At 51.1% G+C, this 24,163-nt stretch overlaps 8 protein-coding genes across 8 annotated transcripts; 3 read left to right on the forward strand and 5 right to left on the reverse strand.

The window, feature by feature from the left end:
• Positions 1–1,262: 1,262 nt before the first annotated feature.
• Positions 1,263–6,182, reverse strand: V8C40DRAFT_233209 (armadillo-type protein). Its single transcript, XM_083213310.1, has 5 exons — positions 6,090–6,182; positions 5,503–6,021; positions 2,400–5,427; positions 2,006–2,344; positions 1,263–1,944 (listed from the first exon to the last, which is right to left on the reverse strand). Exons 2-5 carry the CDS (start codon positions 5,739–5,741, stop codon positions 1,480–1,482), a joined length of 4,071 nt encoding a protein of 1,356 aa, XP_083077983.1. The 5' UTR covers positions 5,742–6,021; positions 6,090–6,182; the 3' UTR covers positions 1,263–1,479.
• Positions 6,183–6,847: 665 nt separating this feature from the next.
• Positions 6,848–9,028, forward strand: V8C40DRAFT_233211 (NAD-dependent succinate-semialdehyde dehydrogenase). The gene has a single exon (XM_083213311.1). It carries the CDS (start codon positions 7,511–7,513, stop codon positions 8,909–8,911), a length of 1,401 nt encoding a protein of 466 aa, XP_083077984.1. The 5' UTR covers positions 6,848–7,510; the 3' UTR covers positions 8,912–9,028.
• A 392-nt stretch (positions 9,029–9,420) lies between these two features.
• Positions 9,421–10,028, forward strand: V8C40DRAFT_233213 (Apc13p protein-domain-containing protein). Its single transcript, XM_083213312.1, has 2 exons — positions 9,421–9,487; positions 9,573–10,028. The coding sequence occupies exons 1-2, from the start codon at positions 9,485–9,487 to the stop codon at positions 9,882–9,884; spliced, it is 315 nt and encodes a 104-aa protein (XP_083077985.1). The 5' UTR covers positions 9,421–9,484; the 3' UTR covers positions 9,885–10,028.
• V8C40DRAFT_233214 (TRAPP subunit TRS31) lies at positions 10,005–11,232 on the reverse strand. Its single transcript, XM_083213313.1, has 2 exons — positions 10,780–11,232; positions 10,005–10,676 (listed from the first exon to the last, which is right to left on the reverse strand). Exons 1-2 carry the CDS (start codon positions 10,977–10,979, stop codon positions 10,235–10,237), a joined length of 642 nt encoding a protein of 213 aa, XP_083077986.1. The 5' UTR covers positions 10,980–11,232; the 3' UTR covers positions 10,005–10,234.
• Positions 11,233–11,512: 280 nt separating this feature from the next.
• Positions 11,513–13,408, reverse strand: V8C40DRAFT_272517 (BCS1 N terminal-domain-containing protein; the record flags this gene model as incomplete). Its single annotated transcript, XM_083220366.1, has 4 exons — positions 11,513–12,045; positions 12,124–12,672; positions 12,735–12,897; positions 12,983–13,408. The coding sequence occupies 4 exons, from the start codon at positions 13,406–13,408 to the stop codon at positions 11,513–11,515; spliced, it is 1,671 nt and encodes a 556-aa protein (XP_083077987.1).
• A 2,201-nt stretch (positions 13,409–15,609) lies between these two features.
• On the reverse strand, positions 15,610–17,482 carry V8C40DRAFT_233218 (CRAL-TRIO domain-containing protein). The gene is made up of 3 exons (XM_083213314.1): positions 17,318–17,482; positions 16,452–17,255; positions 15,610–16,322 (listed from the first exon to the last, which is right to left on the reverse strand). Exons 2-3 carry the CDS (start codon positions 17,098–17,100, stop codon positions 15,895–15,897), a joined length of 1,077 nt encoding a protein of 358 aa, XP_083077988.1. The 5' UTR covers positions 17,101–17,255; positions 17,318–17,482; the 3' UTR covers positions 15,610–15,894.
• A 684-nt stretch (positions 17,483–18,166) lies between these two features.
• Positions 18,167–22,911, reverse strand: V8C40DRAFT_233220 (Endonuclease/exonuclease/phosphatase). Its single transcript, XM_083213315.1, has 3 exons — positions 22,392–22,911; positions 18,803–22,332; positions 18,167–18,735 (listed from the first exon to the last, which is right to left on the reverse strand). The coding sequence occupies exons 1-3, from the start codon at positions 22,446–22,448 to the stop codon at positions 18,618–18,620; spliced, it is 3,705 nt and encodes a 1,234-aa protein (XP_083077989.1). The 5' UTR covers positions 22,449–22,911; the 3' UTR covers positions 18,167–18,617.
• A 168-nt stretch (positions 22,912–23,079) lies between these two features.
• On the forward strand, positions 23,080–24,004 carry V8C40DRAFT_233224 (uncharacterized protein). The gene is made up of 2 exons (XM_083213316.1): positions 23,080–23,249; positions 23,317–24,004. The coding sequence occupies exon 2, from the start codon at positions 23,396–23,398 to the stop codon at positions 23,807–23,809; it is 414 nt and encodes a 137-aa protein (XP_083077990.1). The 5' UTR covers positions 23,080–23,249; positions 23,317–23,395; the 3' UTR covers positions 23,810–24,004.
• Positions 24,005–24,163: the final 159 nt, after the last annotated feature.

Consider the following 24,163-nt stretch of genomic DNA (forward strand, 5'->3'; position numbering starts at 1 on the left):
AGCTCTAGGGCCGCTGCCGGAACGCTGCCTGCATCTGCATCCAGGCAAAACCCACTTGACCCCAGCCCGTTTATCTCATAGTATGCAGAACCTCGCTTTTTTGGCTTCCCTTCCAGGCGGGCCGGCCAATCGCCGACCCTTGCTCGCTTCGCTCTGCCAACAAACTCCGCCCGCGCGCCAATCCATGTATCAATCAATATTGGTAAGGTCCGGCAGTGACAGGTATCATTTCTCTCTCTCTCTCTCTGGTTTTCTGCCTTGTTCGACTACGGTATGTAACTAATCCCCCCAGTCCCAAGGTCATGCACAAGACAAGTTAAAGAGACAGACAAGGCCCTTGGACGTCATCTGATGCAGCGCCATGGAATGCTGGGATGGAGCCTTGCAAAGTTATTCGTAATACCAACTAGGTACCTTAGTAGGCAGTGAGTATCCTACTTTCGTCTAATGTTGCGAACGAACCTCGATTGTACAATAGGTAATCTTCAAGCAATGCGACCTTGCCACTCGCTTCCTTTGCCTGCTCCATTAGGCAAACCCGCACCCATCCAAAATCCCACGAAATCTCGTGTGCTCAAAAGAGGGACCCGCCGGAAATGCACGCCATAAGATGCATTACTACGTTGCGGCCTTCCTTTGTACTGTACCGGTAGTACTCAAGGACCCCAAGACCCAGCAGAGGGATCGAAAAGCAACGCAACGCACTGACATGTGAACTACCTTACCCAGATGCCTTAGTGCCTGCTGCGTATAAGATTCTAGTTCAAAAACAACAACCTAAGATAGACCAGACGGTAATCAATAACTAATGTACGAGGGAAAGGTTACCGTTACCTAGCCGCTTTTTTCCCCGCACTCTCGCTACGACATACGAGTATATGCCTCTTTGAGATTGGAGAGATTGGAAATCCTTGCTGCCTTTACTGAGCTGAGATGCTGGACGATACGAGTAATCATCTCTTCTCACCACCATCATCATCATAATCTAGGGGGGTTTCATTCTTTCGCATGCGAGGGCTGTACTACTATTATTAGTGCTGCTACACCGAGCTGTGTGTGCCTGTCCAACAAACGCCTGCATGTCGCCTCGACGAGATGGATGGATCCTGCGGAGCTGCTCATAGGAGGATTGGAGGAGAGATGCCTTCGACCGAGCATCTGCCCTGTCAAGCGGATCTATCTGCAACCGGTCCGCATCAGCGCGTTGTGGATGCAACCCGTACCCAGCCAACCAGGCCCCTGGACTCTTGGATATATCTCCTAGTCAAATGAGTCTTTTTTTCCCTTTCTAATCTGCTACTGTACTGCTGCTACATACCATGGCCGTAATGTACGAGTAAAGAAACCTAGAGCCAACATGCATATTTTTAATGGGCCATGAGCCTGTGCCGTAAGGCAGAATGCCTTGGTTACACCGCATTGTGCGTCCGTTTCTCCCTATTGGCCTGCTGATCCTCTTTCCATCCACTCAAACTCTCTTCAGAGCGTCCTCGTGTGGAGCTGGCTGCTCTCTTCTCGCAGACCTTTAAGTTGCCGATCAAACTCCTTGTTCGCCCACTCCCAGTAACCTGTCCACGCGCCCGCCGCCGCTGCATTGCTGGTCGCGGCACCGGCGTTTCCAGTCATCGCCTTCATCTTGTCTCCCAGAAGAAGCGTCACTCTCAATATGCTCTTGTTAGTTTCCTCCTGCTTCTCTACATCTTGCTTGACGGCATTGTCCTTGAGCTTGATGGAGAGGACGCCACGGTAGGCTTCGGCAATCGAGTCTAGGCGGCGTGCCGTCTCATCGGGGTCGATGACAATGAGTTTGGTAACCATCAAATTGCAAAGCTGACGGATATCGTTGTCATCCTTGAGACCAGCGATAACTCGGTCGTAAAAGTCAATGTTGTTGATCCGCGTGAAAGCCGTCTCCATCAGTGCATAGAGAGTCTCGTATGCGCTCTGTATCCAACCTAGTGTCAGCGATATGCAACAATTGCGTGCAATGATGTAATCTACTTGCCTTGCGGACTTCCAGACCGTCGTCGACCTTGTGCTTGAAGGGGCCTAGCATGACCTCCCGGATAAGCTCCTTCTTGATTACTGACTCACTGAGCACGAAAGGCAGTAGTTCGCCCAGGTGAGGCAAGATAAGATCTGGCTTGTTGTGAGTCGCCGAGTTCAGCGTCGTCATCGCCAGGCGTCGAATTTCCATGTCCGAGTCTTGCAGCATTGTCAAGAGCATTTCAATGAGGACATTTCTGAGCATTGCGTCAAACGTCTCATCACTCTCTGGGAGCGTGTACCTGACAGCCTGAACTGCCATGCCTCGAATGCCTGATGATTCATCCTTCAAGAGCGTCTAACGTAACATTAGCAACTTGCGAAACCCCACTCGTAAACTATGCTAGACTTACCTGGAGTTTGGGCATAAATGTTGCAGGATCCAGTGTGGCCAGGCGGCCGACACACTCGGCGCAGATAATCTTGTTGTCAGCATTCAGCGATGCTCCAATAAGCTGATCCCAGATTGCTTTGGCATAAGTCTGGAGATCGGTGGACTGTGACGAAATTGACTGCAGAATCTCCTTGATAGATTGGATAAGCAAGTATTGTGTGTTGCCCCCACCCTCCATTGTCTTGAGAATGACTGGGAGATACTCCGGCACGTTTCCAGATCCAGCTCGGCCGAGTGCAATGGCAGCGGCCAGCGACACCTTGTCTGGCTCTGCATGGAATTGCTCCAAGAACAACTGAGGCTGAAGAGGTGACTTGGCCCCAAGCCTCATGCCCGACTCTCCCAAAACAGCAAGGGCGAGGCTTACACCGGCCTCATCTCCGCGCTGCGTACTGCCGTGAAGCTCCGTGACGAAGCTGTCGAGAGAAACGCCCGCTGACGTACCGCCCGTCACGAGCAGAGTGCCAATCACCTTGCCCACGACAATCGGGTCTCCCTGAACGCTCACGTCCTTCAGAAGGCCTTGCATAAGGGGCTCGCCAGCGCCACTCTCGCCGACTCGACTAATTAGGTCGAGAAGCTGGTCGAGGACAATGTTGGCAAAGTGGGATTTCAGCAGCTGGCAGAGCGCACCAATCATCTCGTCGTTGATAATCAAGTTCGCATGTCCCTGTACCATGTTGCCGAGAATGATTAAAGTTGGGCCGAGGAGATGTGTATCGCTGTTCTTAATCGTGGGGAGCAACGCCGATACTATTCCCTGGATAGTAGCTGGTTCTAGCTTGCCCTGAGTAGCTTTTGATAGAACAAGATGCTTGAGGGCCTGAATGCTGGAGCCTCGCAGAGATCGGTTTGCCTTTCGCAGCTGAGCTGAGAGCTCAAGGGCGACATCTTGGACCCACGCTTGCTCCAGTTGATCAGGCGATACAGCAAATGCAGCAACGTTGTCAACAGCGCGCACAGCAGCAAGACGAGTTGTCTCATTTCTCAGTCGCTCTTGAATAATATTCAAGGCAAGTGTGCGCTTTTCAGCCGATAGAAGGCCGGATGCCTCTGAGCCAGATGTTCTAGAAATAAGAATTCCTAGAGCATGGATAGCACGCTGTCGAACCTCTGCGTCAGCATCATTGGCAGAGCCACGGTCAACAATGACTTCGTAGAGCTTATCCAGGTCATCCTTGAATTTTGAACCACCGTTTCGTGATCGAGGTGGAGTAATTGCTTTGACGAGCTCTTCTGAGGTACGAATGGCTTCGCTCGAGATTTTGTAGAAGCGGTCATGAACGGCGGACGCCACCCCAGCAACAACCTTGCTAAGATATGGCTGCAATACAGAGGATGAATGTGTCTTGGCGATATCGCTGATAAGCTTCAATGAAGCGACGCGCAGGGTGCTTGGGGTTGCCGAGGCAGAACCTCCCGCCGCCGCAAGAGAAGACGAGATTGAGCTCGTGCCGGTGGTCTTGACTGCTTCGATGATGGGACCGATGATTTCTGGGAAGAATTCAACGAGGCCACCGTGCTGAACAGACACTAAGTCGTCCAGCATGCTAATGATGGCTTGCTTTGTTGGGACCGTCTTTCCTCTCAATTGCTTCGTCGCGGCTTTGACAATCGTGGGCGTAAGCTTGGAGAGGTCTGCTCGGGGGCCTTGGGAGGGGATTTTCTCAGCAGCAAGTGATGTGATGCCGGAGCCTGCCATGAATTTGGCAGCGCTCGATCCCCCGGCGCTGCTCTGTCTTCTCCTCTTGCGGCTAAGAGGCATCTGGGAGACGATTTCGGGCTCATACTCATCACGGGTCAGATCCGCCGTGTGAAGGCCTTCACCAGTCTTGCGAATGAGCAGCGACAGGGCAGAGATAATTTCGAGACGAACGTTTTCTTCTCTCTCCTCGATACGCTTCACAAGGTTAGGGGCCGCCTGGTTGTATAATACGCCGTTATCCAGAAGATCACCACTACCGCGGGTAGAGATAAGGGTGTATATCGCCTTTGCAGCACAGCGGCGAACCTTCCAGCTTGCATCGTCATCGTCATCCTCGAATCCGTCGTCGTCTTCGAATTCATTGTCCTGGTCTTCCTCTTCTTCCTCATCGACATCCATCTCCTCGTCGTCATCGACGGCATAATTGGGATCATATTTGAGATATCGCAAGCAAGCAGCGAGGGAGGCATCCGTAAAGGGCCGCATCTCTTGTGGGCACGAAGCCAGGAATGCCTCAAGTGCGACGAGAGCAGTCTCGCGGATCTCATTGAACTCTGGTCCCAAGTCATCGCCATCGCTAATCTTTTCTAGGTGCTCTTCGAGTTCCGTCTCGGACAGGGCATCCAGAATAAAAGACATTGTCTTTTGAAGATGTACGCCGAATCTAGGAGGGATTGAGCGGGCCATGCTGCCCATTATCGAAATGTAGAGACGACGTGTGACCGGGGGGCTGCTGGACTCGGACAGGCCAGCAGTGATGCGATTAATGACATCTTCCAGGTGTGCATCGGATAGATAGACGGCGAGCATAGATATGGCGACAACAGCCCTCTTCTTAACGACAGATGTAGCCTTATCGCCCTGCAATAACTGCAAGACAACCTCTTGCATTGCCTCAACTTCAACCTGCTGCAGCAAAGGGCCGAAACATCGGACAACTTCTACTAGGACATCGACTGCCTCAGCGTTGACACCGTTCTCATCCTGCAGCAGCCCTGTTGGTACCGTGGGGAGATTGATTCGGGCTGCCGATGGAACTCGTGTTAGGGGTCCAGGACCAATAAGCCGGGGGATCAGAACACGGCTGACGGCGTTGTATGCCTCCTGAACACCAGGGGTACTCGGAATGCCTGGGATCGGTCGAGGAAGCGCGGTGATGACGGCTCGAAGCGCCAGAGCAGGCACAGCGGTGTCGACGGAGTTCTTGAGCTTCAGTGACGACAGCTTGTCGATCATCGGAGCAATGATGGGTGTCGGGACTTTGCCAACAAGCGGCCCAAGGCTACAAGTCGGTGACACGAGCGTTAGCCATTTCACGATTGTAATGACAGGTGTAGGGCTTAAAGTTTAAACATACCACTTGATGGCTAGGTTCTGCACCTCTCCATTCTGGTCATCCAACGTCTTGATGATGCCATCAACGGTTCTTGCTGCGATGTTATAGTCGTGCTGGAGGAAGTCATCCCGGGCAGTCGTAAGCAGCTGCAGCAAGTCGTTGAGGGACATGAAGCGAAAGTCGGGGTCAGCATCGCCTAGCTTTTGCACATGGCCTATGACGGCCTGTGGCGTGGCGGCGTTGGCGGTGTTGGTAGCCATGGTGATGCTCCTCGTCTTTGTAGGCGGAGAGATGCCGGATGCCGGATCAGCGCATCTACCTGGAGCTCACAGGCGGTTGATGCTGGAATCTCGGAGGCTGAAGCAGCCTTGACGGAAGTCGGAGGTCGGAGGTTTACAGGTCAGAGATCAGAGACCAGACCAGAGGCTAGATTCAAGGTCGTGATGTTTGAGTTGTTGGTGGGGTGCAGCTTCAGGCAGGCGGGGGAGCCCGTAGGTGACAAAGCTGCCTGTAGAACGTCAGAGCGACCGCCGCTCCCCACTAGAGCTACCCGTTAGTAACACAGACACTACAAAGGCAGAGTCGTATCTCACGGCATAGGTTCATACCTAAGTAAGTACTTTACAAAGAAATGGAGAGCAATCGGGAATTTGTCCAATTAACCAGCTTCTGCTTTGATGTTGCTCAGGATTGAAATTTCTTTGTTCCAGCCTGTCGCCATGATTATCGACTGATTGCTGCATGTTGTGCTATCTGATACGTGCAGGCAACCAGATGAAGGCAAGCTGAGTCATCAAGCGAGGACCAAGTGAATCGAACACGACAAATGAATGCTGCCAATGCTTGTATGTTTACCCTGTTTCAGTGCCGATTTACTAAGGCTAACGACTGAAAGCAATAACAGGAAGAGTGAAAGAGAAGGAGGAAAAGAAAAGAAAGAGGATAAGTCTATACAACATCATACGTCATACTTGAAATACTAGATGCATTCTTTTGGAACAATTCACCTGACAGACTTTATCCAATTGACATAATTTCTCCGTTCTTGACGCTCAACTTAATCAGCACACGTAGGCTTCTTCCGCCTCTTCTACGCCATTCAGGTTAACCCACTAACGTCAACTCCATGAATGACCATCCCCATGGGGTCAAGTGATGTATCGATTTTTAACATCTGTGAAAAATCCGGGGTCCATTTGTCATTTCTGCTGAGAAAAGGCATACGTATGATCTGATTGCCTGGAACTTGCCGTGGGCTTGCCTCACGGAGACGCTCGGAGAAGACTACGCCCAAGACTACACCCGTCGCCCGAGCTATTCCAACCTCGACATATTGGTCAGCAAACTTATCTAATAAAACGTCAATCGGGCTAGTTTATCCCGTTGTAGCTGCTCCGAGGCCACTCCGGAACCTTTCTATCCAACCCAGCTCGTTTGCGGGGATCCGGAGGAGATGAGAGCAGGACCAAATCAAAGTCTCAGGGTCTGTCGGTGGTGGGGCCGGGAAGTACCGTCTTTGCCCCGGTGGAGTCGCGTATCTCGCTTACTCCGTACAATAGCCAATATTGGGTGGATTTCTAACCTTCTTTCCGTCAGGGTCTTTCCGTCAGGCGTTGGAGTGCTACGTGATGCAGAGCATCTGACACATGGCAGATATGCTTCTTTGTAAGGCTCGGACGTCAGTGGGAGAGGTGGACCTGGGGCTCGTACCTGGAACCGAGGTAGACGGCAATCCTCTTCTCATGGTGGAAGAGAATATCTATATAAGGCCACGGTGATGGAGAGATGTTGGACCTTTTCAATCACAATCATCTCATCAGCAAGCAACAACAATCCAAACAGCAAAACACAAATCCAGAAAACAAACATCAGTCCAAAAAAAATCATCTTGAGTTTCAACTCCAATTTCAATATTCAACTTTTGAAAAAAACATAAAATCATCTTCACTCCAGTTCAATATTCAACTTTTGAAGAAACATCAAACAACTTCTACACATCACTCATATACCAAAGCAACCAAAACCCAAAATGTCTCAACAACACAGCTTGACAGAGTACAAGGTCATTGACCCCAGCAATGGCAAGCATCTCAAGACATTCCCTACTGCCACCGACGAACAGATTTCTGCTGCCCTCGACAAGGCGCATGATGCCTATACCAAAGTCTGGAAATCCACCCCGGTACAGGAGCGGACTAAGATTCTCCGCAAAGTGGCCGATTTGATCCGTCAGAACAAGAAGGAAATGGTCGAAATTGCCGTTACAGAAATGGGCAAGGCGATTGCACAAATGGAGGGAGAGGTCGACTACATTGTCGAAATCCTCGAGTATTACGCTGAGAATGCCGAAGGGTTTTTAAAACCTGTTCCCGTCCCCGGCGTTCCTGGTGCTGAGGTTGTTTCAGAGTCTGTTGGTGTAATTCTGGCTATTGAGCCATGGAACTTTCCCTTCTATCAAGTTATCCGTGTCGTGGCTCCTCAGCTGGCTGCTGGTAATGCAGCCCTTGTCAAGCCAGCCAACTGTGTGGCAGAGTCCGCCCTCTACCTGGAGAAGCTCTTCCTCCAGGCTGGAACCCCTGCTGGTGTATTCCAGGTCATCCTCGCTACTATCCCTCAAATCGAGACCCTTATCGACGACTTTCGCGTTAGAGGAGTAACTTTGACGGGCAGTGAAAGGGCTGGAAAAGCTGTTGCGGAACGAGCTGGTCGCAACCTCAAGAAGGTCGTTCTAGAACTCGGTGGTTCAGACCCATTTATCGTCCTCGAGGATGCCGATCTCAACGAGGCCGTCCAGATCGCTTTCGATGGCAGAATGGATAACATGGGCCAAGTCTGCGTAGCTCTGAAGCGTCACATCATTGTTGGCCGTGAGCGAGGCGAGCAGTTCAAGGAGGCTTTCGTCAAGCTTATCAAGAACATGAAGATCGGTGACCCCAGGGACAGGTCTACCTCTGTCGGACCCCTCTTCGCTGAAGCCGGCGTTGTCAACATTCTGCGCCAAATCGAAGAGGCAAAGGCTGCTGGTGCGAAGGTTGTGGTTGGTGGAAAGAGGATCGACCGCCCTGGTGCTTACGTTGAACCCACGCTCATCACCGATATCTCGAGAGAGAACCCGCTCTTCCTTCAAGAGACCTTTGGACCTGTGGCCTCTCTGTACGTTGTCGACACCGAAGAGGAGGCTATCGAGCTAGCAAATGCAACCCCATATGGTTTGGGCGGTGCTGTTGCCTCTACCAACATTGAGCACGCCAAGAAGGTGGCTGCGCAGATTGAGACTGGCATGGTATTCATCAACTCCCACATGAACGCTACCGCCGCTACTCCATTCGGAGGTGTTAAGAACTCGGGCTTTGGCAGAGAACTGGCTGATCTTGGATTCAACGAATTTGTCAACAAGAAGATGGTTCGTGTGCATGAGAAGTATTTGTAAGTTGAAGCGGAGGCACCGAGTGTGCGTGTATGATGGGATGTGAGTTGGATTTATGGTGCTATGTGAACTATGCGATAGACGACAGTATGTAGGATTAGATTGGGCAAATGAGCAGTGTTTTTCCTTAGAAATTCTTTTTCAGATTCTTCATCATGTGAATACTTTCAATTGTGAAGATTTTGCAGTTTATGATGTGTTATACAGCCTATAGGTACTAAATACTGCATATAAGCTCACTATCAAACTAAGAGTGCAATTCCGCCTTCGAGGCTGGCACATTCACACGCCCAAAGATAAATTATATTAGAATAAACGATAACTCTAACATATTTCTTATTAAATCAGTCATAATTGCCCATTCAACCAATAATAGTTCGTCTTGTTGGAATATTTGACACCTTATAAATGGGGGCCATTGGCTGAAAGGCCGTGTTTACAGAGTGGCCCCACAACAGCAAAGGGTCATGTCCGTACCTTAGCTTGTACTTCCTCCAGACACATGCTTTCTTGACGCATCAACACTCAGCTCCCAACACCTAATCCGTTATATCTTCTCATTCCGCATACTGCATCATGGTACGTATAATTCCATACTACGGCGTATATCCCCTAGGTACCCAAGACAATAACTCAACTGACGCGCACAATGTCTCTCTGCCAGAACAAAGACTCATGCTTCACCCAAGTGCACATGCACCGCTCTGGCGACGCCGATCTCTTCGAGGACTTTTGCAAGGACAAGCTCCCCGATGACGAGATCTACGTGCCGCCTCAGCACCGTCCTATCAACCCAGAGGACGAGGATGATGTTGTTCCTGATCAGCACGCAGCCTTTGGAATCCAGCGCGCGACACAGCGTGTCAAGGAGCCTGCGTGGAAGGATCTGGGCCTGTCGGATCTGATGAGACAGGGCCCCGGGCGAGAGAGCAAGGCTGCTGGGCCAAGCAAAGCGCCAAAGGGACTACCGCGGTAAATGGATTTGACCAGTGGAATTATGAGGAATACGTGGGCTGCGAAGCTCCAATATGAAGGCTGGGAATTGGCACGGCGTTACGGTAGCTACTAGGTATACATCAACTTCGACTTTCGGGCATTGAATGATAAATGATTTTCGTCGCATATATCTTCTACATCGTTGATATGTAAACGTCAAATTTGCCTACAGCCTGAAATAGCCCTGAACCGGCGTATCCATCAAACGGACGATTGCTGACTTGAACCCTCAACTCCAATAACTCCGTCCCATGTAGCCTTCTTACAACTCCATCTTCCCAATTCTTACAACTCCATCTTCCCAATTCTTGGGTTGTATCAAGCACCAAATCAAGTCTTTGCCAAGAAAGCTTCTCTCTCCACCACTTCGCTTCTAAACTTAACCAGGAACACAGTCTTCCCAGGCCACATTTCCCCCTCTCCAACCGTATGCGCTGTTACCCTGGCAGGAAAGTCTGCACCATCACATACCCCTTCTATAACTCCGGCTACAAAGGCCGCGCAGTTCAACTGGCTCATCTCGCGGGGCACGCTAATGTATTGGTTGACCAGCGGCTCGTTGTCGATAATCATGTATTCGTCGGGCTTCTCCGCGTCCGTTGATTTCTCTAGCCTATCTGCTTGCCTGCCGAAGAGGTGCTGCCATACGTTCTGCTTAATGAAGTGGAGAAGACCAACAATGTGTTGGGGTCGCAGTTGCGTGCGCACAGGTTCGCGGTAGAGGAGGAGGTCGAGAAGCTTGATGCCAATAGAGTGGCCCTGAACGTTGAGTCTGGAGCATCTGTCAGTCCCAGTCGCCAAGTATTGCAAGATTCGGATTTCGGAGTAGAGGCAGAGGGACGAGGAGAGGGGAGGGAGCGGGCAGACAATCGTACCTGTGTTCTAGCTCTTGGATACCCTTTACGCGCTTCTGCGCATATGCCACCATCTCAGAGAATAGAAAGGCAAAGCTGGCCTGGCTGAGCTCCGACGTCTTGGTGCGATTGATGGGGCGGTGGTAGATGGTCTTGCCATTGCTGGGCACGCGCAGGCCCGACTCCTTGCCGGAGGAGGCGCCTGAAGGTAGTGACGACATGGCGATTACCGGAAGAAATAGCCGCGCATTGCCGTCGGGTCTTTGCGAGAATAAGGTGCTTAGGGAAGAGGGCGATGTTGGTTGTGAGGCTAGATTCGCTGCATGGACGATGCAAGGCCAAGTTCCAGTCCACGGAGCTCCAGACGTGGGGTTGGCTGACTGGGAAAGAGGTACGTACTTGACTTGCGTTGATGTAGGTACCTGCCCACCAAGCGCCTTCTCTGCCTCCCTTACATCAACAACATTATAAGGCAACTTCTTCTTTACAACTACACTTGATGCATTCGATTTTCAGCAGAATTGCATTATTATTGCGATCAAAACAACAACAAAAAACTATCAAAAGTGGCCTATGCAGGAAAAATGCCGGCGAGTGGCTCTAACACGGAACCCATCACAACAACCGAAATACCCGTGACGTGAAATGAAGCAATGAAATATGAAATATGACACGAGACCCATGGATCACAAAAACCAATATTGCCACGCCTCCTTCTTACTTGATTGTACCCTCTAAGCGCGCTCAGCTAAGCTCACTGCACAGTCGAGACTTTGGAATTCGCCTCCTTCTGTCGCATCGTCGCTTCGACCCATTCTGATACTTCATCTAATGCTCGGCGCGGAACCTTTTTGCGCTTGAGCAAGAACCCCTGGATTTCGGCGGGTGAGAAAACACCCTCTGGGATCCGGCGTCCAAATTCTTCCGAAATCGTCTTCATCTCCTCTGCTGTGATTCCCTCCAGCTCTTCGGTATCGTCTTTCGCCACTGGTTGTTCGTTCGACTTGTCTGCCTGCCCCTCCGCAATGGCCGTCTTGCTTGTCTCATTATGACGGGATGCCTCGTACATCCGATGGAATAATTCTCCAGCTTGGACGCTACTAGCATTGCTGAATTTTACCTGAACGTCGACTCTGCCGGGGCGAATCAAGGCCTCGTCCAGAGCCTCGGGCTTATTGGTTGTCATAATCAAGACACGGCCTTCGTGAGATGCAACGCCATCGATGGCATTGAGGAGACCAGACAGAGATATGCCGTCCACAGCTACGGGGTTCTTCTTGCCGGCATCTCTCTTTCTGGAAGCTCTCTTCTTTGGCTTCACTTCAACCTCGCTCTCCGATTCACCGTCACTGGTATCAGACGTACTCTTGTGCTTCTTTTTCTTGTCTTTCTTGCTCTTTTCTTCACTCTTCTTGTCCTCCGTCTTGTCGTCACTCTCAGAGCTAAGATCTCGCTTTAGCCCTGCGGTATCAATGTCCTCCAGAAGAACAATGCATCTTCTTGGCAGTTTGGTAAACAATGTCGCTAGATCTTCTTCGTTTACGCCCGCGTCCTGCAGGCTAATCACATAAATGTCGATGCCAAACACGCCCGCCAGCGCAAAGGAGAAGCTCGTCTTTCCGGTGCCTGGTGGCCCGTGGAAAAGATATCCCCGCCTCAACGGAATACCACGAGATGCATACCACCGCGGCGTCCAGGGGTGCAGATATTCGTTGACGTCGGCCAGAATATCATGCTTTTCGCCAGAGTCGAGCACAACTGTTGACATGGGTCTAACGGGCCGTCGTGCTACTTGCTGCCACATGTTATGGTCCCTTCGTTGCTCCTTGACTCTGGGGCGATAGATAGTCGTCTTTTGGCGCGTGTCATTATAATAAAGAGCTTTGGCGTCCGCGAGCAACTCTTTAATTGGATCTGCGCGAGAGTCAATAGGCTTGAGCCTGGCAAGTCAAGAATAACATGGCTTAATTTCTTACCGATGGAACGACCAAAGCAAGAAACTTTAATCTCTTCTAGGTCTTTCATTGGGCCTCCCCACGAATGAGTGTTGACAAACGATTCCTTTTTTCGGTGAACTCGAAAATACGTTCCCTTGTGCCAAAATGCTGTCGAACCCATAGCAGGGACAAATCTGGGACTCTGTTGACAAGATTCAAGCATTTCCAATCAGTTTACATTCTTGCTAAGACAAAACAGTGAGAGGAGAGTGAAACCAAATACGTACCGATCTGGCTGCTTGGTTGGCGAAATTCAGGTACATCCTATTGCCACCACCAACTTCGCCACCATCTGTCCAGAACAAGGCATCTTCAAGCTCTTCTTCTTCCTCCCAGGCGCTCTTCCAGACTGTCTGGGCCATGAGGTATTGGTTGTTTCTGATGCTGGGGTGGTGAGATAACCACTTCATCAGATGCAAATATATGTGGTCATCTTCGGAAATGTACATGGCGCACATGAGATAATCGTCAATAAATCTCTGGGTGTAATCGTGAATCTGCGATCCGATCTTTAATGCGCCCCATATGAATCCCAAGATGGCCAGCACCATGGACGGATCCAGGCCAAATTGCGTGCCTAGGAGCTTATAAAAGAAGACGACGAGTTGCGCCAGAGGCGATACATGGCCAGTGGTTGTGAGAATGGTGTCCATCATGCCACCGGCAGAGAATGGAATGTTCGGACTGCTGCTCTCGCCCGCTCCATCTTCTGGTCTGATGGTAGTGGGGAAAGATGATGCATTGAATGCTGATACATTGGCGGTGGGAGTGCCAAAGATGGGTGGCAGACTCATCCTACCAAATGAGTTGACAATGGATACAAACGTCATGGTCAGTTTGAACCAATGTGAAAGAGAGACTGATGTTCAACGGACGGCGAGACGCTGACTATTTAACCAGGTGCCGCGTCTGCAATGATAAACGAATGGCACGCTAGGTGAGAACAAAGGAAAGCAAAGCTCCGTAGCGGCAAATTTCTTTCAGATTCACCGCGCCCCAATACGCGTCGTTATGTGTCATACGGGAGGAGGAGGAGTCACAAAATCACCGTGATGATGAGATGCTCACGGCAGCTGAGGCCCAGGGTAGCGGAGCTATTTAAGGATGGCACAGCTGTTGTTCCTTGGTACACTAACAATAGTACTTGGGCGTGGCCAACTTCAAAAAGAGATACATGGTGGGCAACTATTCAATGCAGTTGGTAACAGAGAAGCGGCTACAACTGTGCCGCCGCTCGACCTACGATTCATGTACAGTAGGGCAGCTTTCGGGCCCAACGCCACGCAGGAATTTTAGATCGGACGCATGATATATCTGATCGCATCATCCCGTATTAGACGCCCATCGGTAGGCGTCACTGTTGGGACCAAATACGACGGCGGCTCTGCCATGCATATCCATCAATGCCTGACCTGACGTTGGGGGCTGTTTCGTTGTTTCTCCCCTTTCTGCTTTGACTTATTTGAGACCAGAGAGAAGAATCGAATATCACTAGATGAGAGGTTCACAGCGTTCGTGTACGTCAACAGTCTGCCTGTTGGTGGCGAATAGAGTATGAGCGATCTTAGAACGACAGCTGAGATGGGGAGCGGGTGTACGATACCCCGGCTTGGAAAGGCATATTATGAGCAACCAGGCCTCCAAAGAGCCAAATAAGCCCTACGGGACTTATAGGCGACATAGCGGCGGTTCGTTTACGGCCGAGTGGGTTGCATAGCCGCCTCAACAGACGCGAGCGCTACTGGGACTACGGTCCCGCGGCGTCGTCATCTGTTGCCTCTTTCTTTAGTCGAATCCTGCCTGAGCCAAAAGTTCACTACTAGAGACCAAATCTTCAGCGCGGCATCATTTAGTCCCTTTGCTCGAACCAACAGCGAATAATGGCCTAAGTCGGTTAGGGGGGCCAGGGGAATCACGACCTGCCCAAGAGGTACGGTTCATACGTTGGGCCTTGTTGCTCTTGCAGCAAAGTCATTGTCAGCGCTACTCGAAATAATTCTCATGACAGATGCTGCTTTCAATCAAAGACAACGCCTGTACTGCAACTTTTAGTCAGAATGATGCTTGCTTGCCTGCTCACCCAATGTAAGCGGCAGCTGTGCTTGTTCGGTATCGCCCAACGCAGCACGAGACTCACTGCAGCCCGTGCGACAGTGCTCAGTCAGGTCGGGATTGCGAAAAGCTGGCATTGAATCCAACCGTTTTTGTGCGACTGATACGTATCACTATCGGGTTGGGTCGTAACGCCGCGCGTGTGCAATGCGCGGCGTCTCTTGATTTGAAGGCTCTGGCTTCGTCGTTTAGCAGTGAGCTGAACCTAACACAAGCGTACATACAACATACATATTGATTGTGCCTAAGCTGTGCGGCTCAGGTGCGGATCCCCGCCCAGCAAGCACGAGTATGGAACCAGGTGTTTGCAATAATGCTGACTCTGTCTGTTGGGTCCTTGGCTGCTATTTATGTGTTTTGTCTAGCCGACTGTTCAGTCACCCAACAAGCCATATCTTGCACACGCGTACGAGTAATGTGCGGACGTGGGAGATCCGGGAAGTCGGTTCGGCGAATCATTGTACATCGGGCTGGCTCAAAGGTCCTACTTGACATATGACAATACCCGGTACCAATGGCATCTCGCAGGCATCATATCCCGGCCTTGTCGACACTCTGGGTGCGTAGCTAGTGCTGGGTGCTAGAGCATGCACGTATGTAAGTCGGTATGCAGCGTCCAAATCCTCATCTACTGGGCCGGGCATGGCTTTGCTTGTTGGCCCTAATTCTGACCCCCAGCCCCCTCCAGACCGCCTTGGCTAATGGACGAATCATGCCCAATTGCTTGTGTGAGTGTGTGTATGTGCCCTGTAACACGGAATATAGTCTCATTGCTGTATCCATCTATTATATGCAGTCATGTGTACTCTGTAATACCTACTGCTGCTACTAATGTATGATAGGCCCAGGAGCTAGCTGCCAACAACAAGTCGCCGTCTTCAACAGACGGTGACAACAGAAATACTGCAGCAGGTCATGGCTAACCGACATCTCCTCGTCTAACCCAATTAATCTATTCCTCCCAACCAATACTCGTTGCTGGTCTCACCGAAAATAAAACAAAAGACAAGAACTCTCTCTGGTTCGTTTATGCCTGAGCCTCTACCGTCTCCTCCTCGAGATTGGCCCCTGCTAGCTTCTCCGCCAGCACGCTTGTCTCAGTGTCTACTTGCTGCTCCTTCTCCGAAACGTCCTTGTCGTTGGCCGTGTACTTGAATCCCGTGACGCTCAAATCTGTGCCGCCTGTGAGATACTCCTCTGATTCGCCGATGGCTTTTCCGGCAGCCGCCCATCGCGTCAGTTTCTGCTCTCGCTTCTGCTTGCAGAGGTCGTTGAGGGCCGGCCAGTACGTCTCATGATCATACTCAAAGTCCAAGTCGCCGTTCCAATCAGAGCTCCACAGTTGCTCCGCCGGGACGAACTGCTTCATGTCCTCGTTGAACTTTAATTTCTCCCGTGTCACGGGGTCAATGAAGGGGGTGATGATTTTGAAGAATCCCTGAACCAGCCAAGGTACTGTCGAACAAGAAGTCGTGTTAGTTGGATGTCTTTTATCATTCTCGTATTTCGGTTTACGCCAAGGTAAACTCGGTTTAAAAAACGATGGAGAAGAGGGGAGTGAGAAGAGTGGGCACACAAACTTACCATTGATGATGAGTGCCTTGCCCAGCCTCTCAGGGTAGTGGTTCTGCAGGATGTGCAACACCTCTCTGGCCGTTGACACGGGTACACTTGTGTTCTGCCTCTGTTTGCTGGGCTTGAAGTTGATCATCAAGCTCAGCATCTCGACGCCGGGAGGCATCATGTCCACGACCCTCTCCACCATGTAAAACAGGTGGTGAATCTGCCTCGGGCTGCTGTCCGTGTTCTGCCGGCCCGGGTTGAGATACTGACACGGCCTTCCCTGGCGATCGAAGCCCATGATGATCTGCTTGCCTGTCTCCTGCTCAGGCGAGATGTAATCCGGCGTGAACTCATCAATTCCATACTCGCGCCTCCACGCCATCGTCGACAGCAACCGCTTGGCCGCGTCGTCGACGGACCATTTGGTCGCCCGCAGGTAACGCAGCAGGCAGTCCCGCGTCAACCAGGCGAGCTCGCGGTCCGTCAGAGGGCCCGACTTGTCCTTTTCCTTGTCGCACTTGATCTCTGTGAACGCCTTGGCCTTTTCCAGCAGCGCCTCGTACTTGGTCTGCTGCTCCGGCGTGAGTTCCGGCCGAGGCACCGGCTTGCTGTCTGGCGTGGGCGCCGCGATGGGCGTCTTCAGAGGCGCCTCTGAGGTTGCTGCAGCCATTGTGATTTTGTTTTGTGTGACGGATGAATTTTCGTGTTGGTGTGTTGCAAAGAAAACAGTTCGTTTGCGCACAACAGCTGCAAGTCGGTGAAAGGAGTTTTGACTGAGATGAAAGGCTGATGAATGAAATGCTTATCGCCAATCACAGACACACGCTGACGCCCCCTTTTTTAGTGACTTGCTGCTCCCAAGAAGGATTTCTCGTCCCTTTACTCACGCAAAGTCAAGAAAAAGAATCAATGATTACTATATCTCTTCTCTTCTCTTCTCTACTTTGAAACAATGGAAAGATGAGATCAAAACAATAATTGAGAATCCTCGAAGGGAAAGGGGAACGCCCCCAAGAATTATTTATCGCGACTAGGCTGATATGCTAAAAATCTGGCCCTGAGCCAAACTTGGCCTCCGGAATCCCGACCGCCCCGGGCTATTAATTTCCACTGAATAAGATTGCCGTCCTGTGGCTCTTTTTTTCCTTTTTCCGACCTTTTTTTTTCTTTCATTAAATTTCCCCCTGCATCCTCCGAATGTCTCGGCGTGCACCGCTTCCGGGCCACGCCACTCACGCCTTTTCTTTTGACCTGCCATTCTTTTTCGTATTCGTTTCTGCTGGTTGCTGACTGTACACCCAACATCATCGATATTCATAATCACGTATTTTCACATCTTTTCTCATCATAACTGTTCACTCCATCTACCACCATGTTTCTTTCTCTTATATCACCATTAAATGTATTCAAGACACCAAACATCGGACTTATCACTCATGATTTTTCGTATTGGATTCCTAGTACGACGTGACGGATCGGAAATGTCGTCTTACTCATCTATATAGCCCAACCTTAAATCTTACCCTCGTCCTCCCTATTGTACAGCTGTGTTACCCTGCGAGGCATAATCCTCTCCGAGACTCCAGTGATCATATCTGATATCTGCCTTGACGAATTTCCATTCCTAATCAACGACCAAAAAATCCTCCGAAGTAGTTAGTACAAGTATGAATCCCAAAAGCCAAGCATCCAGTTATTTCTCCGATGTATCACCAAATACAAGCAAGCACTCCGCTCCTGGAACTCAACAGAGCCATATCAAAGAAAACCCATGATTTGCTCTTGTTTATTTATTATTTATGAAATCAACCAAACAAAAACCCTCGTTCTACCTCTACACCGTGTCCTCAAACTTGGAAAACCCAACTAGATCCATCAGTCCACCCATATTGTCTGTTCTGTCCTTCCGGAACGCTCTAGTCGCTAGAAATTATGCAGACTTTCTATAAAAATTTCATAACCTTCATCGGAATCTCGCTGTTTTTTTCTGCGCCTTTGAACCAAAAAGAAAACTTGGACCCCGTTCTCTTGCCGCAAATCCCTTTCCCTTACGTATCGTTTCAAGCGCCTCCGTCTTGGGTGTGCCAAATGCCAGTCTCTTTTATACCACTAAAACCTGCCCAGCGCCGCCGTATGTGCTTCCCTTGAACATACGATACATTACATAGATGAAAAGGGGAATCCCAATTAGTACCCTGCCCTGCTTCTGCTAGGACTCCTGTGTGGTTTTCGTGATGCTCTTTCTTGAATTAGCTTCTGGCTCGTCGCCGCGTCGTAGCCACAGACTTGTGTCAGATAATGCAGTCTAATGTATCTCGAGTCAGTAAAGCTGCGTTGGGGTTAATTTCGGAAGTGTACGGATGACCACTTACTTATCCTCTGCCAACTCCTTCTGCCGCACGTCTTCAAATCCTTGCTGGCATTGCATCCACGCAGCCGCCCGCTCTTTTGGTCTAATCTTCTTTACCCAAAGTCGGAAATCTCCGGTGACAGGCCGGTGATCGCTCACTCTCACTTCATGCCGTCTATAGTCTAGTTGCTGTACTCTGCCGCGTCCTCGAAATAAGAGACGGTCACACCATGCGGGGCTTCTCCGCTTCTCGCTGGTATCATACGTGTCTGTTCCTACATCGTATTTGTATGTTGGGGCAAACGTGATTGGGAGTTCTTCGAATGCTCGTAGCCGTAGAGCTGGATTCCGGCGGCGCGCAACAAGCAACTGGTCACGCTCAAGGAGCTTGGCTAGATTGTTTTGCTCTACAGCCTTGACCACGGTATCTCGCGACATGGTATCGATACGGTAGTTGAGGTCACCGTTGAGAATGCAAAGCTCGTGGTCAAGAACCATGGAGCCATCTCCACCGCCGCTGAAAGTATCGATTCGAATCTCAGTGTCTCTTTCCACGGGGAATAGGTTGGCTTCGAGAATTGCCGCCGCATCATTGTGGCGTGAGCTGGCCTGTGTCTGACCAGCGGCCAAGTGGCAGTTGATAAAACATAGAGATGTGTCGTCCACCTGGAAACGAACCGCAACTGCGCCTTTGTTTCCATGCAACCCTCCCATACCTCGCTTTACTTCGGCGCCGCTTAGATGCGTAATCCTGTCTCTCAGCGATGACTTGACAAAGACACAGGTAAACAGTCCCACCATGGGCGCAGTGTGGAGAAGGTGGTATAGATGATCTGCCGGCATGTAATCGTCCAACGTTTTGAGTAGAAAGTCGCGCCAGTCTCGGTACTGATGGCTCATTCGTTCCTGGTCCGTCCCCTCCTTCTTCTTTGACTTGAGAAGTCGCTTTGCTGTCGCTTTCTTGTCTTCCAAGTCTACGAGCTCTTGGAACCCAAAGACCAAGATGTCAGGAGAGCCGCTCGATTGCAAAAGGTCCTGGAAAAAAGTGGCGTCGCCATCAGAGTACCGGAGACTATGAGGGGTGGAAGCTCCAGCATTCCACGTAAATATCAGCGCTTTTATCTCGTCGAAATCGCAATATGTCGTGTCCTTGGACTTCATCTCGTCTTCAAGCCAGTCATCCTGCAGCATACCGTCCCACACCTTGATCCGACTATCAGCACCCAGTGAGACGACTTGCAGCTGATCTAACTGATATGCACTGGCGAAATCCACCTTCATCTTCAAAACGGTACTGTCATGCGCCTGCCATTCCTTTAATACGACCCACGGCGTCTGAGCAACGTCGTAGACGCACACCTTGCCAGTGTTGTATCCTGCCCACATGTACTGGCCAACTCCAGCCAGTGTATTGATTTTCCACGTACTGATATTGACAATCGTTTTGCAAGAATAGTCGGATGTAGAAAAGATGCTGATTTTCCCGTCAACGTGTCCCAGAAAGACTTTACCGGGGAACCCTTTCATCAGCGTTCCGGAAGTAATATCTCCAGCACCCTCCACCGTGATTGGCCTTGCCAGGACCTGGAATGCAGTGCGGTTATCTCGAGTGGGAGCAAATATCCGCAGCTGCTTGCCAGTCGCTTGCCAGAGCTCATCCCCAACCACCATCGAGAAAGTTTCGCCTTTAGGCACCTTGTAAGTTTGGTGCGGGTGGTTGTTCAAGTTTGGTTCTCCATCGCTGTCGGGGCCCCAGACGTGGAAATTGCCGCCTTCATCCACAGTCCACATCTCATTCAAGTGTCGATATATCTTGGTGACTTCTGACTTTCCATGAATGCCCGCTTTGCAAATCAGAATGCGTTGTGTCGGGATCTCAACCTCCATAATCTCTCCCAGATTTGTGCCAATCCACACCTTGGAACCTTCTTGGTCAGGGTCTGCACTGGGCTTGAACGACACAGCAGTGGCCTTGACGCCCTCCGTGTGCGCCAGACTGACGATCTGCTCTCCATCTAGCAGACTCCAAACACGAGTCAAGGGGCCGGTAGTACAGACATACTGGCCACAGACGTCGAAAAGACGAGGGTCATACTTTGGCTGGATCTCGTAACAACCTTTTTTTATAAATGGAGGTCGGCGGTTAGTGCTTGAGCTGTCGGGATATGCTGTGATTTGAGCTGGGGGGTCGGATTTTGGCACAACTCCTCCAACCGCCCCTTCATTTGCAACAGGCATCGGAAAGTGTTTTACTGCGGCAGTTGCAGTAGGCGCCGGAGGGGCGCGAACATCCGAAGCAAGATGATCGGCCGCCCCTAATTCCATCATTGTCATGGACCGTCCATGCGCCTTGAGTGATAATTGTTGGGCACTCGGATTGGAAACGACTCGATTCGTATTAGAAGCTGGAGGTTGTGATACAGGAACAGAAGCTGTAGCAACCGGCGCATTGTTTGGCCCAGATGGCCGCGGCGGTTTAGGGGGTGGTTTCATTCCATTGTTCGCTACTGGCTGTGGGGGAATGTCTGTGGTTTGAGGTCGTGCTGGCAAAGCAGGGCGAGCGCTGCCCGTTATCTGAGGAGTGATGGGGGCCCTGGCTAGGCCATTAGGCTCTCCTTCGCGTGCTGGCTTCCGCACAGACAAAGAAGGGCGAATTGTTGGCTGGGTCGGCTGGGTTGGCTGTTCAAATGCTCCTGCAATCTGCTTTGTCCTACTCGGCGCATCATTCTGCTGCGGTAGCTTTGGTCGCACGGGCAACTCGGGGGGGTTCTCCTCCACCTTTTCAGGGATTCTCGCCTCGCCAAAAGGAGAGGATTCCTGAGATCGACTAGGTCTTTTCGTAGCCGGTCTCCCTCTCGTCTCAACACCCGTAGCTGCCCTCATCAATGTTCTCTCTGATCGCGAAGCAGGGGGCGGTGGCGGCGCGGGTTTGAATTCCTTCTCTCGCTTTAGCTCAGCCGATCGCCTAGGAGGCGGTGGTGATGGAGCTTTCGAAATCCCTTGCTTTGGCGATCGGGGTGTTGCGGTGCCACTGATACCACCATTGCCGGTAGGAGTAAGCGGTCGACTTGGTATTCTGAGGGGCGTAGGGGATCGGCTCGACGTGGCAGAGGATATGGTAACCGGATCTAAGAATGGTGACTGCTCCCCCGGAGCAATATTCAGCGCGCCTCCTTTGGGGGGTGACAGAGGAGGCTGAACTGTAACTGCAGGCGGGTGAATGGACACTGGCGGTTTCGTCGCAACAGGCGGTGGCCGTGTAGAGAGGGGAGGCGGTGGGATCGGTGCCCCTCTATCTCGGTTTGCAGGGGAAGCCGTTACAAAGGCTCGGTCCTTCAGGATCGATGGCTTGGCGGGAGTGATTGGGGAAATGGGTGTAGGCGTCGCGTCTGAAGATGTCTTGAGGTTTCTTAACCTATCCGGCTTTGGCCCCGGCGAGACGTTCCGCGATTGAGGGGCGGGAGCAGAAGCGGAAGCGGGCTGGGATTGAGGTTGCGACGGGCCGGCTTTGTTCATATTCTCGAACCGGGCGAGGAGGGAGGAGACGGGCCTCTGGAAGGAAGAACAAAACGTCAGTAATTTGACCAATACTTGCTGCTGAGATAACTCACAATGGAAGTGCCATCAGGCCCGCTGCCTTCTGTCTGTTCTATACTGGGGGAAGACATGATTTCTGGTCGGTGGGGTCCTGGGCAAGACTACCCATTACACCCACGGCTTGGTCTCCTACAAGATCATACGCGCACCAAGAGATGGGGCAAGTGTGTGGTAGAGCACACGAGCAGAGGGTCAGAGAATAAGCAGAAGAAAGCCGCGTAGGGTCCTCGTGTGATAGGTGGAAATCGTGCGGCCTTAAGGGGGGAGGATTATCGAGGGGCAGAGCAGAGGATCGCGGTGACGAGCCGGAATTCGAGTGTTCGGACGGTATGAACGCTGGAGGCTCTGGAGGATTCTGGCACGGCCGGATAGCTTGCGAAACAGGTGAAGCATCAACCGACTGGCTTCAAAGCGAACGAAACAGAGAAAGGGGGGATCTCCTGCGACTCTCGTGGGAAAAAGCTTCCAAGTTTGTCGAGGTGCTTGCGTGTCTTTAGATGGTGCGGATGATCTATGTCATATCCAGAAAAAGGCTGGGCCCATTAATTAGCACTGTAAATTAGATCTCGGTAAGGATGTCCCTGCACAGTGTGAGCTACAGCCTTCCCAGTGATCCACCACGGGCGTCTGAGCGCTAAAATTGTCGCTGAAAGCCAGTGGACAGCCAGTGCGCAGCGGCTCTTGGCCAATTGCACTTACAATACCCGGTGCATCGCCGCCTGCTAAGCTTTTTGATCCGACGACTTGGCTTTGTCCTAGCACATCAACTCGGAACTTGCATCTTACCGACTCCACCGCTGCGATATTTGACAAGCTCCTGAAATCACCGCATTCCTAGCATTTGTATTGTACCGACCGCCACGATGAACACTGTAGGTGCCTCTCGCTTTGGCTCTAGCACTGGGATAAGACAGCTTTTTGCTTACTCTCATTGTTCAGGTTAAATCTTTCTGGTACTAGCCCGCCTGTCCTACATGTCACTGCTCACGAACACAGCCATTTGCTAACCAGACATGCCATGTTCTTCTGCACAGGCTTGGATGGGGCTCCCTTTGCGTTGGTAGGCAGATACACTGTTCTCCTTTTGCTGAATCCCTCAGCTGATATGTCATGGGCAGCCGGTGGCGGTGCATACTATTTCGCCAAACAGCAAATCCGGGCTGATCGCCAAGCCAAGCTCGAGGCGCACCACAAGAAAATAGCGGCCAACAAGGCCCTGGAATATGAAGCGGCTGTGGCCTCTGGCAGTGCTGTAACGAGCAACGGTGGCCCTGCAAGGACTGACAATGCCGGTTCGCCGAGCACGGAAGCCAGCAACGATCCCGCGGCCACGAGGCATGCGCCAGCAACAGAGTCTGAGCGTGTAGCCGAGAAAAGCAAATACGAGAGCGATACGCCGTATCGAGCTCGTAAAGGGGACAGATTCAGCTAAAGAGACGAAGAACAAAGAAGAAAAGAGGAGCCTCGTTTGATTGGGGTTTAAGCTGGGCATCCATGCTGGGCTTGTATATTAACTTCCATGGTGTAAAATAATGCCCTTATTAGCAGGGTTGTATATAGAATTCGCGCCGCGCACTGACGCAAATCCATTCTCCAAGCCCGGCTCAATAAAACAAAGAATGTTGGCAATTGACAAAGAAAGCTGTAAGTGCAATTAGCATGTGACGGGATAAACCAGGCGGCAAGCATCTAGAACCAGGGTGCAGCTGTTTCTCTATCATATGATCCTTTATCCCGAGTGAGATTTTTTCTCTGTTGGTACATTTTCTCAACTTCCCTGTATGCG

Source organism: Trichoderma camerunense (assembly GCF_050948025.1).
Source record: "Trichoderma camerunense strain CBS 138272 chromosome Unknown V8C40scaffold_2, whole genome shotgun sequence".
In the NCBI taxonomy this organism is placed as follows: domain Eukaryota; kingdom Fungi; phylum Ascomycota; class Sordariomycetes; order Hypocreales; family Hypocreaceae; genus Trichoderma; species Trichoderma camerunense.